This window comes from Marmota marmota, unplaced genomic scaffold, assembly GCF_001458135.2.
Source record: "Marmota marmota marmota unplaced genomic scaffold, marMar, whole genome shotgun sequence".
In the NCBI taxonomy this organism is placed as follows: Eukaryota; Metazoa; Chordata; class Mammalia; order Rodentia; family Sciuridae; genus Marmota; species Marmota marmota.
The window spans coordinates 18,074,918-18,092,855 of NW_026000168.1; the positions used below are offsets into that span (position 1 = coordinate 18,074,918).

Consider the following 17,938-nt stretch of genomic DNA (forward strand, 5'->3'; position numbering starts at 1 on the left):
TCTCCTAATTTCTTTTTCAGGCAATTCATCACTGATGTATAGGAATGCAACTGAATTATAGGTGTCGATTTTACATCCTGCTACTTTTATAAATTCGTTTATGAGTTCTAGAAGTTTTCTAGTGGAGATTTTTTGGTTTCTCTAAATATAGAATCATGTCATCAGCTAATAAGGATAGTTTGAGTCCTTCTTATTCTCTTCATGTCCCTTTAATTTCATTCTTCTGTCTACTTGCTCTGGCTAGAGTTTCAAGATGATGTTGAATAAGAAGTGGTGAAACAGGGCATCCTTATCTTGTACCAGAATTTCAAGAGATTATGCTTTCAATCTTTCCATTTAGGATGATGTTGGCATTGGGTTTAGCATATATAGCTTTTACAATACATGTTCCTTATATCCCTGGTTCTTCTAGAATTTTGAACATGAATGCTTGCTGTACTTTATCAAAGTTTTTCTGCATCTATTGAGATAATATGATTCTTGTCTCTAAGTCGATTGATGTGATGTATTACATTTATTGATTTCCGTTACGTTGAACCAAACTTGCATCCTTTAGATGAACCCCTCTTGATTGTAGTGCACTAGATTTTTTAAATGGTTTTATATGCAGTTTGCCAGAATTTTATTAAGAATTTTTGCACCTAAGTTCATCAGGGATATTCGTCTGAGGTTTCTTTCCTTGATGTGTCTTCGTCTGGTTTTGGTATCAGGGTGATACCAGCTTTGTAGATTGAGTTTGAAAAGGTTCCCTCCTCTTCTATTGCATGGAATAATTTGAGGAATGTTGGTGTTCTTCTTTGAAAGTCTCTTAGAATTGGCTGAGTCCTATGAGAACTCAAAGATGTTAATCAGATATGATTTGTATTTTCAGTCATTTTGGTTTATTTTTGGCTTTTAATTTCAATTAGTTTGTCCTTTCCTCCCTTTGCTTATTTTTCACGTATATTTTTTGTTTCTCCTTCAATAAATATTTTGAGTATGTTTTGTAAGGCAGTCTTTCTAGTCTTGGGAATTTTTTTAACTTATGTTTGTCATGAAAGGTTTTTATTTAAGCGTCAATTCTGAGATTTTATTTTCCTGGGTATTGTACTCTTGGCTAGCATCCACTTTCTTTCAGAGCTCAGCATATATTATTCCAAGACATACTAGTTTTCAGGGTCTTAGTTGAGAAAATGGCTGAGATCCAGATTGATTTCCCTCTAAATGTGACACGTCATTTTTCTCTGAAAGCCTTTAAAATTCTATCCTTATTTTGTATGTTAGGCATTTTCATAATAATGTGCCTTGGTGTGGGTCTGTTTTAATTTTGCATATTTGAGGTCCTATAAGCCTCCTGTATTTGATTTTGCACTTAATTCGTTAGGTTTGGGAAATTTTCTGATATTATTTCATTGAAAAATTGTGCATTCTTTTGGTTTAAATCTCTGTGCCTTCATTTATCCTGATAAATCTTGAATTTGGTCTTTTCATGTTATCTCATATTTCTTGGAAATTCTACTCACATGTCTTATAACATCTTCTCTGCATGGTCAGCTTTATTTTCAAAATTATATATTTTGTCTTCATGGCCAGAATGGATATTGTAATATCTTAATATCTTTCTTAACCTGAAACAGAAATGCAAACCTGAAGCTGAGTTTAGAAACCCTAGGAGACATAATACCCCAAACCACATGGTCATTATGAGAGTGGACCAGGGATGACAGCCTCACATTTTAGGGAAAGGACCCTCAGAGCCCCTGGGAATGCATGGGAGATGGCAGTAACCACTCACCCCAGAGGAGAGACATTACAATGTGTGGTATAGGATTGAGCTAATTTGAACATGGGTTTTAAAAAATGAGAATATGGGTATAGTCCACATGACTGGGAGCTGTGAGATCCTCACATGAGTGTGTCCAGGGACTTGAGAAAAGTTTTGAGTTCGACTCTCCCCCAGTTTCTATTATCCAGCAGAGACCAAAGTAAAAGTAAGTGACATGTTCCACTGGGGAAGCCACAGTTCTGCATTCCCAAGTGGCATCTTGTCACCTTCTTCAGATGCTAAAATTAAAGGCCTACAGAGAGGTGAGTTAAAGACGTGTTTTCCTTAAAACGGTGCAGGATCAGCTCAGGTCTCCTGACTCCCCATGCCACCTGCCCAGGTAAGTGCTTTTCTATTCCTAAGATGCAGCACCAGTATGTGAGTGGGCTTCTGTGACTGTGCTGAAGAATTAAAATAGTCAAATTGTATGTTAGGTTATTTGGTAGCTCTGAATTATGTCCCCAGCTCTACCCACACTCAACAGCTCAGAGGACTGTTTTCTCTAGTCTGCAAAGGGAAATGCTCTTCTTACTACAGTTAGCCCTTTACTTTGGTGACTCATGAATATTGTTAACTTTTAATAAGAAATGACTATCTCAAGTAAATCACTTCAGGTTCTCATCTATTTCTCAGATGCAGTGAGTATAATGTACGGCTCTATCAGATCTCAAATTTCATGTTACTAACTTGTCTTGCTATCTTCTGCTACAATCTTACTAGTTCATATTAATATTCACCAAGGAAGAGAATTTTATTTTACAGGCTTGATTTTCATTCTCTTGTCTCCATAAATCAGTTCAAAATATTTTTTTCAGCATTTAGTTTTACTACCTGAGATAATAAGAGAGAAAGTTATACACACTGAAGTACTTTTCAATTAATCAGAATGGAATGATGTTCTCTGTTTGGATCATGGACTTATACAGGGAGTTGAGCCTCACATTCCTACAAAACATCAAATAGCATTGTCTTATGCTGAAGTATTTTGTCTCAGTTTTGACCTCACAAAAGTTAACCCATCATGCTCTAGGAAACATCAAAAAACATTTTGAACTGATTTATGGAGACAAGAGAATGAAAATCAATCCTGTAAAATAAAATTCTCTTCCTTGGTGAATATTACTATGAACTAGTAAGGATGAAGCATAAAATAGCAAGACAACTCAGAAATATGATCTTTGAGATCTGATAGAGCCGTACATTAAACTCTCGGCCATCTGAGAAATAGATGAGAACCTGAAGTGATTTACTTGAGATAATCATTTCTTATTAAAAAACTAACAATATTCATGAGTCGCCAAAGTAAAGGGCTAAATCCAGTGCCAGGGGGCTCAAGCTGGAGCAGGGACCAGGGGCTGCAGTTGTTTAATATTAAAACCAAGTGGTGAGAGTAGCGATTGCCCCTTCCTGGCTTCCAAAGGTCCCACGGTGTCCCCTCTACAGGACATCAGGGAGAACAGAGATGTGGTGGTGAACTTGATCTGAGTGAAACAAAATAAGTCGTGGTGAACTTGATCTGAGTGAAACAAAAAACCAAATATGCCCTTTCTGTAGCTAATGCACATCACTGAATAAAAACATAGATCCCAGTGGTTACAGGACACGTGAGACTGTGTTCACCTTGAACCCGAGAAAACAGATATGCCCCCCCCCTGCAGCCTGTGTCTCTCCACACACAGCTGTGGCAGCCCAAGCTGGTGTGGGGCTCTGCTGAGAGCCTCCTCCTCATCCACTGCTGTCCTTGCCAATGACTGGGCTGCTCTGACTTTGTTATTGATCACTAGTGTCTGGCCCATTTGTTAAGATAGATCAATAGATGATCGATGGATAGATAGATAGGTAGGTAGATAGATAGATAGATAGATAGATAAATAGATAGATAGATATCAGGATTGTCCATGATTTGGACAGTGGCAGGATGCAAAATGTTTAAGTGGAGTCTTCCCTGGTCAGGGCAGGAGAGGAGTCACCATTGTGCTACCTCTCTCTCAAAGGGACCTCACTCCATCAGCTCCAAGGGACCCTAGGGATGATTTCTTAAAGAAACAAACCTCCATTCACACTTTTTTCTCCACTTATGTTTCATCTTCTAATCTGCCCTCTTACGTTTTTCTTGTTCCTCCCATGGTGAGCTCTTCAGATGAGACCTGTTTCTCAACTTCTTTTCCACATTATCTTTCTCTGATGTATGTCATTGTGTTCAGATCCTCCAGTCTGAGGACGGCTTGTTTCCTCCAGGGTTCAAGTCATGACCTGGGGCTCAGAACATCAGGGCAGCCAGGAGCTGCTGCAGCCCCTCTCTCCCCGGAGCTCTGTCTGAAGAGGGCATCCTGGGCCATCCTGATGAGGGACAGACCCTGTGTCTGCGCCCTGATTTGCTAGACTGAGTGGTCCTGGCAGATGTGAGTGGGGTGAGGCACAGCCGGAAGGGGACAGGCTCAGAGGATTCCTTTCAACTTGCTTTTATGAAATGTCCACATGTTCAGGATGTTTTCTAATAAAACTGATGAATTAGCACAGAAATAGCAACACTGCATTCTTTATAAAACATCTACCTGTGAACCATGGAGGGCCCTGTGGCTCTTGCTGATACACACGTGTGTGACCTGCACAGTGTGCACACAGCCAGCTGCTTCTCTGCCTGCTGTGTCCTGGGGCTGCAGGGAGCTAATGCCTGTGACAGGGGACCCGTGACAGCATCCGACTCTGCCACTTCCTTTCAACAGCATTGAGGGGACAGGAGATAAGGTTTCCAGCTCAAACTAGGAAGTTTCTCCTATAGAAAAAAGTTTTCCACTGGCTTTCAGATAAAGCTCCTCTGAAAACACAGTTCCCTTCCCTCCTGAATCCGTCCCTCCCTCCCATGACAGTGCCAGCAGGGCTGTGTCCCCTGGGCCATGCTGAAAACCAGTCCTGAGCCCTACATCCACAGAGGACTCCGATTCACTATTCTGATTTTCTGATGCTGTACGTTTTATTTTCTTAAAATAAAATTTAAGGAAATTTAATTTAAAGAAAATTTATATTTCATAACATGATAGAAGGGAATCCTAATTATTTCAATTTCTGTGATTTTTAAAAGGCATCTTCAAATGTTATATATCCAGTTTATGTTGTTTTAAGGGACTTTGGGGATCAAAATGTCAGGGTATATCTTATAACTTTCTTCAAATACACATCCAGAAACAGGCATTTCTATAATTAGCTACACAGAAGTCAGCGAAACCATGTAGCGCTGTGCCTACTAATAACCATCTGTGACTTTTAAAATATGGAGACTCCTAGACCACTATATTAGCATTTTTATTTTGTTTTCTTGAGCACACCAAGGGAGCAAATGTATTTTGCTGAAGATGTGAATGGAGAAATATATATATATACTTTTTTAAATAATTTAATCATTTGGAAGAGCTGTAATTTTCTTAATATGACTACTTAAATTTTAATTTTAGACAATGGCACTTCCTCAAAGATTTAAAAGCAATTATTTAACTAGTCTTGAAAGACTTAAATTGTCTGGACTCTTTGACATTTTTGCTCACCCTTAAACTGACTTTTTATCCAAGTATAATTTTCTAGGTAGCTGTGAAAATAACTTATACTCTTGCCCTCTTCTTTTTCAGATGATAAAATGTGGCAAGATGTTACGAATCTCAGTGTAAACATTAAAAATGAAACGAAGTAAATACCTTTCCTCTATAGGAAAGTATTTCATAGGGATGTCATTACCAAATTGTCTGGTATAATTTTTCCTCTCCCTTCTCTGGAGAAATATCATTCCTAACTAAGAAAAGATATGAAAGCTTGCTCTCTATGGAAACTCCTCTCTTAGCATGAGGTTGGGTTCCCGCCTCCTAATTAAAACACTGAAAATTATCACCCCCAAACGTACTGATATTGTGCAGGAGGTAGTGGCACAAACCTGTAATTTTGGGAGGCCGAAGCAGGAGGATTACTGATTCGAGGCCGGCCTCAGCAAGCCCTAAGCAACTTAGTGAGACCCTAACTCCAAATAACAAAGTAAAAAAGACTGGAATGTGGCTCAGTGGATAAGCACCCTTGGGTGCAATCCCCGGTACAAAAAGAAAGTATTTAAATTGTGATTATTTTCCCCCTTTTTCCATGTGCCATAGAATGGACAGAAAAGAAATTTTAGAATATGATCCTGCTAATTACTGATGGTTCTGCTCACTTAGGTGTGGTTTTCTGGTATAATTAAATATATATAAAATAATATAAGTGGTTAAGCAACCTTGGGTTCAATCTCTGGTACCAAAACATATATATTAATCAATAAATGCAAGAAGTCTGATTGCAGAGCCAACATTTTGATATCTGGTCTGTAAGCTGGTGACCAACAACCCAGACACTGGAGGGACAGAGCTGTATACGAGGCTGTCCCCCTTGACACCCTTTCCTTGAGAGTTCTCTGTGGACGTCCCTGCAATCTGTCGCACTGGAGTCCCCTTCAAAGGCCACGTACTCAGCTTTTGGTCAGGTGGCTGCACGTGCCCAGGCAGATCCATGGTGGCCCTGGCCATGAAAGCACAGAGACCCACAGGAGATGCTGTGCCTGAGCGCTAAGAGGACTGGGGAGGGGGTGTCAAGGGGACCCCCATGTTTTGAAGTGGTGGTGAGGAGGAGTTGACCTTCCTTTTATTCTAAGGCGTTGACCATCTGCTTCTTCTCCCAGGAAAAAAAAAAAGATGACCCAAAGCAGCACACTTTACATTTTTCTTGCTGTAAGAAATGCCTTTTGTCTCCAAATTGTCATCGGGATCACAGCCAACATCTTCCTGCTCCTCTTCCACGTCCTCACATTCCTTCTCCAGCAAAGGACCAGGCCCACGGACGTGGCCATCGCTCACCTGGCCCTGATTCACCTGCTGATGCTCATAATCAGGGCCCACCTGGACCTAGGCATTTTGGGGGTTCAGGACTTTTGGAACGACTTCACATGTAAAGCCGTCATCTACCTGTACAGGCTGATGAGGAGCCTGTCGGTCACCACCACCTGCCTGCTGAGTGTCCTGCAGGCCACCACCCTCAGCCCCAGAAGGTCCTTTCTGACCAAGTCCAAGCACACGTCCCCACAGTGCAGTGCGTGGACCTTGCTCACTCTCTGGGTGTTCAACGTGTTCTTCAATGTCCGCGTCTTGGTCTCCATGGGAGGCCCCTCCAATGACACAGCAGCTTTCCGGTTTGTCTCTGAGTCCTGCACTGTCGCCCCCACGGGTCACCACTTCAGGACCTTCTTTTCCGTGACAGGAATCCTCCGGGACATCTTCCTTCTCGGACTCATGGCCGCCTCCAGTGGGTACATGGTGGCCCTCCTGTGCAGGCATAAGAGGCAGTGCCAGCACCTCCACAGCACCAGCCTGTCCCCGAGAGCCTCCCCAGAACTGAGGGCCACCAGGACCATCCTGCTGCTCATGGGACTCTTTGTGCTCATGTACTTTGTGGACTGTGTGTTCTCCTCCTCTTCGGGACAGATGCACAGCGAGGACCCCACTCGCCTGGGGGTCCAGATGCTGGTGGGCAACGGCTATGCTACCCTCAGTGCCTTGTTGCTGATCTGTGCTGAAAAACGAATCATCAGTTTCTTCCAATCCACACTGGGGAAGGAGAGGAAATGTTTACACGGTGCCAGATAACCCCTCCTTTTCTCACCTCCCACTTTACTTCTGAATTTCCACAAATGTGTTTATGTTTAACACATTAATAACAAGTGGTGAGGAAGGAGCTGGAACATAAACACTTGTTCTTTTGAAAGATGCTAAATCATTCCAGGTGCAGTGGTGCACGCCTGTCATCCCAGCAGTTTGGGGGGCTGAGGCAGGAGGATTGCAAGTTGGAGGCCAGCCTCAGCAACTTAGCAAGGCCCAAAGCAACTCAGTGAGACCCTGTCTCTAAATAAAATATAAAAAAGGCTGGGGATGGGGCTCCCCGTGGTAAAGTGGCCCTGGGTTCAATCCCTGGTATGAAAGTTTTAAAAAAGACTAAATCCCCGATTTAGTATGCATGGCCTTACTATGCATCACCAAAGCAGATATCATTCACTGTCTATAATATACAAAGTGTGCTCACTCTTGGCTGGAAAAATTCATGTTGGAAGAACTACTTTGCTTCATCATAGCAAGAGAAAGATATATGCATAAGTACAACTCTGTGTGCCTGAATATAATTAGTGTTTTGAGTCTTTCTTTCATTAGAACAACAAATACCAACTAAGATCATCAATTCCCTCAATGTTAACTTCACAAGTTTTTCAAATAACAACTGCCCCTTTTTCCTCCACGTATTTCTTTTCATTCACATTTTCATATATTAATTTTTTCAATATAATTTTATTTGCCTCTGAACAACAAGCCCATAGTGAGTGTAGGTAATCAGGAGTCAAAGTACAGGAGAGAGTTCAGGTGCCTTGAAAACACAGATCTCATTTACATCCCAGTTCTCATTCTGTGGGCCTTGCAACCTCAAACTAGTGGCCTCTTTCAGCCTCATTGGAAGACTTCAGAGATTAGCCTGGTGCCTGCACGAGGATGATCTGCAAATGTATGAAGCAAGCCACGGGAAAAAAATAGAGTAACAGCTAACTTCTGTGTGCACACACATTACGTGTGTATATTAACTCTTAGTAGCCATAGTGAGGCTCTGAAGGTATTAGTATTACTGTCCCCTCTTTACATGAAGGAAACGAAGACCCAGATAAATGAAGTCAGTGAATTGTAGAGGAAATAGGTGAAGAAAATCAGGATTTGATTGACAGTCAGGCCGCAGGTCCTGGGCATCAGCACTTAGCCAATGGTATTTCTGACAGAACAGTGACGTCATGTTAAGGTGGCACACAGGTTATCACAGCAATTGCTACAGATAGCTGGGGACTGGAATGCCAACCCCCGTCCTGCATCTGTCTAGCTTAGAAATTCAGCTGGATGCCAGGTGGCCATATGTGACCTATGGTGACACAGCATTAACCAAAGAAATCAGGCTGTTGGATTGAACCCCCAAAAGTCAACGTGAAAGCTGTTCAGTGGTGTAATTGGTCAACCCCTGGAGGAGACCCAAGCCATCACCTTCCTTCTGAAATAACATGTGGAGATTCTAGCTGCACTTCTGGGGCTGCTGTGGGGACTCCCAAGGACACGGGTCCCAAAGTCACGAGGAGACTGCTATTTCTCCTGACTCCTGAAAAGTTTACTTTAACCAAAGGAAGAAGGTATTGGGTGGATTTCTTTTTGTCTTCCTCAATATTAGCTACAAATTCTATATAGTAGATGATATTCACAAATTGGGGGGGTTTTTTTTGAGATGGAATCTTGCTGTGTTATAGAGGCTGGTCTTGAACTCCTGAGCTCAAGTGATCCTCCTGCCTCAGCCTCCTGAGTAGCTGGAACCACAGTTCTGCCGTGCTGTGTCCAGCTCAAAGATTCAGATTAGTGCTGAGGCTACAATGTTGTCTGTCTTTTCTTATTGATTTTTTAAAATAAATGACAGCAGAATGCTTTACAATTCTTATTACACATATACAGCACAATTTCTCATATCTCTGGTTGTATATAAAGTATGTTGACACCAATTCGGGTCTTCATACATGGACTTTGGATTAGCAAGGATGGTGGAATGTGCTGTCTGTCTTTTGAGCAGTTTATTCTAACTTCAGTTCAACAGACTGTGACACCGTCAGGATGTGGACAAAAATGTCACTATCTATGAAGAAAGAAAGTGTGTCTGCATTTGGATCTTGTGTGACCTGGACAGTATTTACCCTAGGGACAAGTTAAGATCATTAAAGAAAAAAACAGCCACAAATATCTTCCACATAGTGTTGGAAATCCTGGGCTGCCCCAAGGAATCAAGCATGTGTTTGGAAGTAGCCGGGCAAGGTGAACTTGGCATCTGCAGAAGGATGTGCCACAGAACACACCTGGCAGGAAACTTGCATGCCAGCCTCGTGCACTCTTGTGCAGAGAGCCCACCTCTGTTCACCCCAACACAGCACTGCCCCCACTCTGATAGGAGGAGCTCAGGCTTACCATCCGTGCAACTGGCTGATTTTGACACTGGGGAGGGCAAATGCAAAAGCTATTGTTAAACTGCCCATGACTGGATCTTACACCCCAATGAAGGCTGAATCTTGTGTTCTGAAGATGGGCCCCCGACTTTATATTTCAAACAAGCCCTACATTTTTTTCTTTTTAGATCTATTGGTCTTCTTTTCACTTTGGCTCTTGCACCCATTCTCAGTGCCAGACACCCGAGACATATTAACGTTTTGATGTGGAAATGGCCCGTGGTTAAGGGTTCTTTCCTTCTGAGCAGTTTGTATAGCCTTCATGGTGATCAGGAGCACCTGGTGAGGGCCTTTCCATCTCCAGTGAAGCTTGTCTCCTTTGCAGGTGTAACTAAAACCCAGTACCAGTCTGGATGTGAATTGTGAACTCCAGAGCAGGTGTCGGGTAGCAGCTCATCGTGGTCAAACCAGCCAACAAACCAAAAAATAGATCAAGTGCACCTTTGCAGGAGATGAGGCACACCTGTAGGTCTCAAGTTGACTCAGAAGACACTTGTGACTTGGACAGAGCTTTCTGTGTTATTTATTAGGCATTTCTATGTAAAAACCCATCCTGTGTACCCTCCCAGTTTCACTTACTTTGGAAAGGACTGACCCAAATGTACATCTCAAGAAACAATAAAAGGATGATTGTCTCATCTGTTAAATGCCCACGTACGGCTGCGTTTTGGTCATACTCTCCTGCCAGGTGGCTAAGACCAAGAAATCCATGATAACAAGAAGGAGGAGAGTCACAACTTAAATGAGAAAAGAAAAATCAACTGATACCAAAATGGACCTTTTCCCTCTCTATGGTTAGAGCCAGCAGGGGTTTATCAGGGATCAATGTCGGGAGTCTGTGAGAAGCCTCCTGGCTCTTTGAGCTTTTCCTTGACCAGTTGTGCCACCTGCCAAGACGGGTCAGGGTCTTGCTGACCACAGGTGGTTTCCTATGGTAGCAGGAACAGGGCTGCTTCCTTCTCCAGTGACATTTCTTTTTGCAGCATGTGCACTGGTTGGCTTCCTGTTTTCTAGGGTCCTTTTAGTCCCTGTGATTGGGCAGTCAGGTGACTCACTGGAGTGGTAGGGAACTTAAAGGATCCTGTTGTTCCCTGAATCTTGCTCCACCTGAGAGGGCAAGGAACAACATATTGCTTTTCTGTCCTTAACTTTGGTCTCCATGTTTTGGTTTCAAACATCTAGCTGGGGAGATCCACCAGTCTTGAAGTAGGAGCACTGGTGTTATCCTCCATGTCTATAATGTTATAGTGACCCCTTCCGTTTAAGTGGGGTCACTGTTCGTGCTGGAAGTCAGCTTTATATTCTGTCTGTCGGTTCTGTAGTGATGGCTTATTGTCTCAACCTAACTCAGGTTGGTTTATTAGTACCAGTGCTTCTTCCAAACACCAACAGGTGACAGTTACAAAATTGTTCAGGGAAAATACAAAATGAAGTAAACATGAGCTAAAACGAATTCAGTTTGTATAAGAACTTGAACCAAAAGCACATTTTTTATCCCAAACTTTACTGAGATGTATTGAATCCCTGTTTATTTTGAGATCACAGTCAACTTTACAACAAAAAAAAATCTCTTTTGAACATTTTAAGTGTGCTTCTTTCTGGCCTGTGTCGGAGCCATCCTAACATGGAGTAGGGTGAGAGGCAGAGACTGACCTCAGGTTAGCTGTGGCTCTTGACAGATTCTGAAGTTGATATTTGCCTTTTACTTAAATATCATTTTATAAAATTCTATCATTTCCTGAATCTATCTCAATATCAGTGAACATAATACAATCTTATATCTGAAACAGGAATCAATCAGAAAGACTAAGATGGCTCTCAACATACACAAATCAGACTCTCCTTGTTACCTCCAAAAATGCATTTAAATCCTCATTCTAGTATAAAGAGTTAACACAAAATTTTATATGTATATTTTCATATGTATAAAACTTATGTAACGTGAAATCATACATATAACATATAACATATATATATACATATATACATATATATATATTTATTTTTTTATAACTTAGATTACCTTTATCCAGTTACAAAGTATTAAATGACATAATAACCAACCAAATTGATTGTCTCTGTATAAATCTGAAGGTGACGACTGCTACAGACAATTTCATTTTGGAGAAATCCAACTTGGTACAAATGTTCTAAGCTCCACATTTTAAAAGTCTTGTACACTTGAGCACCATGAGTACATCTAATATACAGAGAAGCCAGTAATGATTCGGGTCACAGTTACACAGATGCCCTTATTAATTAAGTTGATTAACTAAGTTTAAATTCTCTCTCTTTTGTGTGAGCATGTGTGTGTGCATGTGGGTGTAAAGAAATTTATTTTTTAAAATATTTTTTAAAATAAATAATAAAACATGAGACAGCCATATAGAGTTTCCCAGAAGGAGAGGATACACGGAGAATGGCTACAAGAATATTCTAGAAAATTATGACTAAAAGCTTTGCAAATTAGGCAAAAGATGAATGGATCCCAAATAAGACCCATCAATGAAATCCACAGCCAAGGACATCATAACTGAACTTCTGATAACAAAAGCAGAGAAAATTTTTTTAAAAATCTTGAAATCAGACAAAGAGAAATGAACACCCTTGAAAATACAGTGAATTTCTCCTCAGAAATCATGGAGGTGGAAGGAAACGTGCACAACAGTTTTCAACTTCTGAAAGAAAATAACTCCTTTTTTATATACCTTTATTTTGCTTTACTTATCTTTGTGTGGTGCTGAGGATCAAACCCAGGGCCTCACATGTGCCAGGCAAGTGCTCTACCCCTGAGCCCAAGCCCCAGTCCAAGAACTCTTTTTTTTTTAATTTTTTAGTTGTTAACAAGTCTTTTTTATTTATTCATTCATTCTTTCTTTCTTTCATTCATTCATTTATTCCTATGATAAAAGAAGGAACGTTGGAATATCCAAAAATAAAAAGGAACAATAGAAGACTGATATTTTTATTTAGTTAGATAAAACAGACTATCTTCATGCGGTTTTTGTAAAACATTTTAGGATTTTAAAAACCGCCATTAACAATGATATTTAAAAGTAAGTGTAAGAAGACATAGACAGATGTTTAGGTTTCTTCGCTTCATTCACGTTAGTAAAATATGGGTACTGGGAGACTGTGACAAGTCACGTATTTTATAATGTAACCCTCAGAGCTAACTCTGTGAAAATGATACAAACAGAAAAATTCTTAAAGTGTAAATGAATAGACTCCTAAAACACGGAAGCCTTGTCTAAGTTTTGTTTGTTTGTTTGTTTGGTGCTTGGGATTGAACCCAGGGCACTCAATCACTGAGCCCCATCCCCAGCCCTATTTTTGTGTTTTATTTAGAGACAGGGTCTCACTGAGTTGCTTACCACCTCACCTTTGCAGAGGCTGTGTTTGAACTTGGAATCCTCCTGCCTCAGCCTCCCACCGGAAGTCAAGTAAAAAGATGTAAAGGACACATGTCCATCTTTACAGGAGAAGGGTTTCACAACTAATGTATGTTGAATATAAAAAGATGAAAAAATGTTTTTATATACTTTTTTTCAGTTGCAGACAGACACAATATCTTTATTTATTTGTTTATTTTTATGTGGTGCTGAAGATCGAACCCAGAGCATCACGCATCATGCAAGGCAAGTGCTCTACCACTGAGCTACAACCCCGGCCCCGAAAAAAAATATTTTTTAAGAAACTAAATTTAAAGTTTTCTATTAAAACTTAGAGCCTGGCACGGTGGCCCACACCTATAATCCCAGCAGCTAGGGAGGCTGAGGCAGGAGGATCACAAGTTCAAATCCAGCCTCTGCAAAAGTGAGGTGCTTAGCAACTCAGTGAGACCCTGTCTCTACATAAAATACAAAAATAGGGCTGGGGATGGGGCTCAGTGGTCAAGTGCCCCTGGATTCAATCCCCAGTATCAAACAAACAAACAAAACTTAGACAAGGCTGACACAATTCTCAGATGTATACATAAGAGTTGTTTATTTAACCACCTATGAAGTGATTATTAAAAAGACTTTAGGGCTGGGGCTCAGTAATAGAGCACTTGCCTCGAATGTGTGAGGCACTGGGTTCAATTCTTAGCACCACATATAAATAAATAAATAGGTCCATCAACAACTAAAAAGTTAACTTAAAAAAATAAAAATAAGAAAAGACTTTAAAAGCAGCACAGAACCTAATGCCTTTCAGATGTAGTTTCCCTAAGTAATAAAACCTTACTGACACAAGAAATTTTCTTGACAGATAAAAGCAGATCAATATTTTAAAGAGCCCTTGTTTCTAAACATAGAGAATTAGCATATTAAAGGTTAATCTTACTTTATAAAAAAAAACCTTGAGTAACTTTGTGCTGATTATAGGCAGCTTAATCACATACACGAACCTTTTGAGATTTACCGTCCACAAACCTCTTGCAACTTACGTAGACACTCTACATCTTGTTCACATACCTAGTTTTGTCCTCTTTCATCTTGGAATTCAGCATGAGAAAATCACTTTACCATTCAGAAATGGGATCTCTCCACTCCCATTCTGCAGGTTGACTTTAATTCTTTTGGAAAAATACCAAGGGTTGTAGAGCCGGTCACATGGCCACTCCTTTGCTAGGCTTCTGAGGAACCTCCGTGGTGATTTCCATAATGGTCGTACGGATTTCAAATCCCATCAGCTGTGGGTAATTCATTCCCCCTGCACCCTCGCCAGGTGTTTGTTATCACTTATATTCTTGATCCCTCCTAAGAGGAATGAGATGAAATCTCATTGTAGTTTTGACTTGCATTTTCCTGATTGCTAAACTTTTGAATATCTTTTCATGTATTGCTGACCATTTGAATTTCTTCTTTTTGAGAAATGTCCAATTACTCCATTTGCCCATTGCCTGGTTGGATTTTTTTCTGGACCCTTGGATTCTGGATTTTGACCTTCTGTTGGAAGAATAACTTGCAAAGATTTTCTTCTTTTTTAATGAGAACCATCCCGTATATGAAGACGTGGTATTTTTTTTTTCCTGAATGTTAGAAGTCTTCCTGGGGAAGTCATTGCCTGTACCGACATGATGGAATATTGGTCTTATGCTTTCAAAGTGTCCTGGTCTGATTCCTGGGTCTTTGATCCACTTGGAGTTGACTTTTATGCAAGGTGGCTCATGGGGACCAGTTCCAGTTCCCTTCTTCTACGTGTGAATTCTAATTTTCTGTCTTTTTCTCTCCAAGCTGTGGTTTGGGAACCGTTCGTTGTCCATCACTGAGGACTGTATTTGTCCCTGAGTTTTCTACTCTAGGACTTTGGTCCCTGTGGGCTCCTGGGCCAGTCACATGCTGTTTTGGTTACTCTGTGGTGCAGTTTGAAGACCCATGTTTTGAGGCTGTCTGCATTGCTCTTTCTGCTGAGAACTGCTTGGGCTATTGGGGGGTCTTTATTTTTCCATACAGATTCTAGGATTGCTTTGTACTAGTCCTGTGAGCCATGTCACTGGTTATAACTGTTGATTTTTAAATTAACTTTTCAATTTCCCTCATATCTTGAAAACCTCAGCTGGGAGTTTGCAAATCCTGGACACAAAACTCACACTACCTCAAGGGGAGACCTGGGAGGAGGGTGCCCCCACGCACTGCAGGGAGAGGACCTCAGAGCCACTGGGAGGTGCCAGGAATGTCCCCCTCCACAGTAGGGACATCACACACCATTTCATCCTAAGACCAAATCAGGGACATGGGTACTGGGTCAGTGGGACCTGGCTGGTCAGTGTCATGGCTCCTCCAGATAGAAGATATCTCCAGGGAAGGCAGAGAAAAGTTTTGGTCACTGATCTCCCCAGGTGACTGTCACCCAGCAGAGCATGAAGTGAAGCTGAGAGACAAGTTGGAATGTGCCACCAGGGACTCTGTCTTCACTTCTCCTCAGTGGCCTCTTGTCACCTTTCTGCGGGCCCTGAAATTGCAGGCCCACAGGGAGATGAACTAAACACGTCCTTTACTTAAAGCTGAGTAAGTTCTTCTCAGGTCACCCGGTCCCCTCTGTGTCTGTCTGGGTAAGTGCTGTTGTGCCCTGTGAATGCACAAGGAGTCGGGAGGGGGCTTCTATGAAGTGACTGGGAGGGGACAAATTGGGTCCACCAGACTTTGGTGGCCCCAGGATAGCCACCCTGCAGTAACAGGCATCCACAGTCAGAGGACTGTTTTCTTTAGAATACAAATAGGATGTTTGTTCTCAGTATATTTAATTTGGAGGTGGGAGGTACCAGGGATTGAACCCAAGGGCCCTCGTCCCCTGAGCCCCATCCCCTGTCCTTTTTTGTATTTTATTTAGAGACAGGGTCTCCCTGAGTTGCTCAGGGCCTCGCTGTTACTGAGGCTGGCTTGGAACTCGTGATCCTCCTGCTTCAGCCTCCCGAGCCACTGGAATCACAGGGGTGCACCACCACCTTGCCTGGATGGTATATTTAAATTTGATAACTCAGAAATAATTTGTTGCTTTTTAACCCTAAGGAATAATTTCTCATTATTTTCTGAATTAAAAGACTTTGCTTGACTTGTACTCCTATGTTACCAAGGATTTATGTTACCTAAGGATTTTAAACATAAACCTTATTTAGGCAGGTCATCAGGTAAGTGACAAGTCTTGGTTTCAGATCTTAAAAACATGCTCAGCTTTTCTTCTCTCGTCTTCAGAAGCAGAACAGAATGGTTATGTGACTTCTATAGCTCAAAAAATTGCAAAACATGATCTCAGATTCTTTAGAAGGAAATAGTGCTGTTTGTTCAAAACCCCATCTCAGCTGGGTGTGGTGGTGCAGGCCGGTTATCTCAGCAGCTCAAGAGACTGAGGCAGGAGGATGGCAAGTTGGAGGCCAGCCTCATCAACTTAGGGAGGCTCTAAGCAACTCAGCAAGACCCTGTCTCTAAATAAAATACAAAAAGGGCTGGGGACGGGACTCAGGGGTTAAGCGTCCCTGGGTTCAATCCCTGGTACGAACACACACACACAAAAAAAATTCTCACGAAAGGCAGAGGGCAACCTGGCAGCCTTACGTCCCTGAAAAGCAGATACCCCTATTTTTACCCCTACCCCAGTTCATCAGGAATAGCCACCATCCGTGGACCCAGGCCCTCTCCAGGGTTTTGCTCCCCCTGTTCCTGGGGTTCCCTTATTCCAGAACAGCTCTGCACACATCCCTGAAATCTTCCTGGCGATGGCCCTGCCCTCCCTGATGAACCCACCATTTCTCCCCAGTGCTTTTCCTAGTTTTCCTCCTCGACTTGCACCATAAGGTAGAGCTCGGAACCCACAGTCCCAACGCCTCCTGCTCCTCTACCCTGTTCCGGGGACCTCCTCCCTGGACGAGAGGGAGCCACGCACTCGTGAACCAAGCAGGACCCATCTGGCCTCTCACATCCCTTCTGTCCATTTTATTTTGCAAACCTTTCCCCATTGTATTCACCAATAGGATTCTAGGCTTATGGTAACTGCTCCCTCACGTATGTTTTTTATTGGTTCTTTTTAGTTACACAGAACAGCAGAGTCTATTGTGATATCTTCATCCAAGCATGGCATATCTCTTATTCTAATTAGAACCCTAGTCCTGTGGACGTACACAGTGGTGAGATTTTGGGGGGAACAGGGGCAGTTACCAGGGATCAAAGTCAGGGGCACACAACCCCTGAGCCCCGTCCCCAGCCCTATTTTGTATTTTATTTAGAGACAGGGTCTCACCAAGTTGCTCAGGGCCTCGCTTTTGCAGAGGCTGGCTTTGAACTCACAATCCTCCTGCCTCAGCCTCCTGAGCCACTGGGATTTCAGATGCACCGTGGTGTATTCACGTATGTACAGGAAAGTTCTGTCACATCCATTCCACTAACTGTTGTCCATTTTTGGCTTAGTATCCAGCAGGTGACAAGACTGAGGATGATGGTGACGGTGAGTTAGCTAATAATGACCAAGTGAAATACTATTTATTTCCCTGAAGTATATTTTATTGATATTAATAGCCCCTCCCTAAGGTCAGAAGCACCCGAACCTGCAGTGGGGTCTGCTGAGGGGTGTCCTCCTTC

At 42.0% G+C, this 17,938-nt stretch overlaps 2 protein-coding genes across 2 annotated transcripts in view; both read left to right on the forward strand.

Annotated features, from left to right (window-relative positions):
- CUNH3orf22 (chromosome unknown C3orf22 homolog) overlaps positions 1 to 17,938 on the forward strand; it is a 46,808-nt gene that overhangs the window by 18,120 nt on the left and 10,750 nt on the right. The window lies entirely within an intron of this gene.
- LOC107150157 (vomeronasal type-1 receptor 90-like) lies at positions 6,457 to 10,528 on the forward strand. Its single transcript, XM_048787165.1, has one exon. It carries the CDS (start codon positions 6,511 to 6,513, stop codon positions 7,456 to 7,458), a length of 948 nt encoding a protein of 315 aa, XP_048643122.1. The 5' UTR covers positions 6,457 to 6,510; the 3' UTR covers positions 7,459 to 10,528.

Bases quoted from the DNA above. Each gene is read 5' to 3' on its own strand.
- LOC107150157 (XM_048787165.1), top strand. From the start codon at position 6,511: ATGACCCAAAGCAGCACACTTTACATTTTTCTTGCTGTAAGAAATGCC.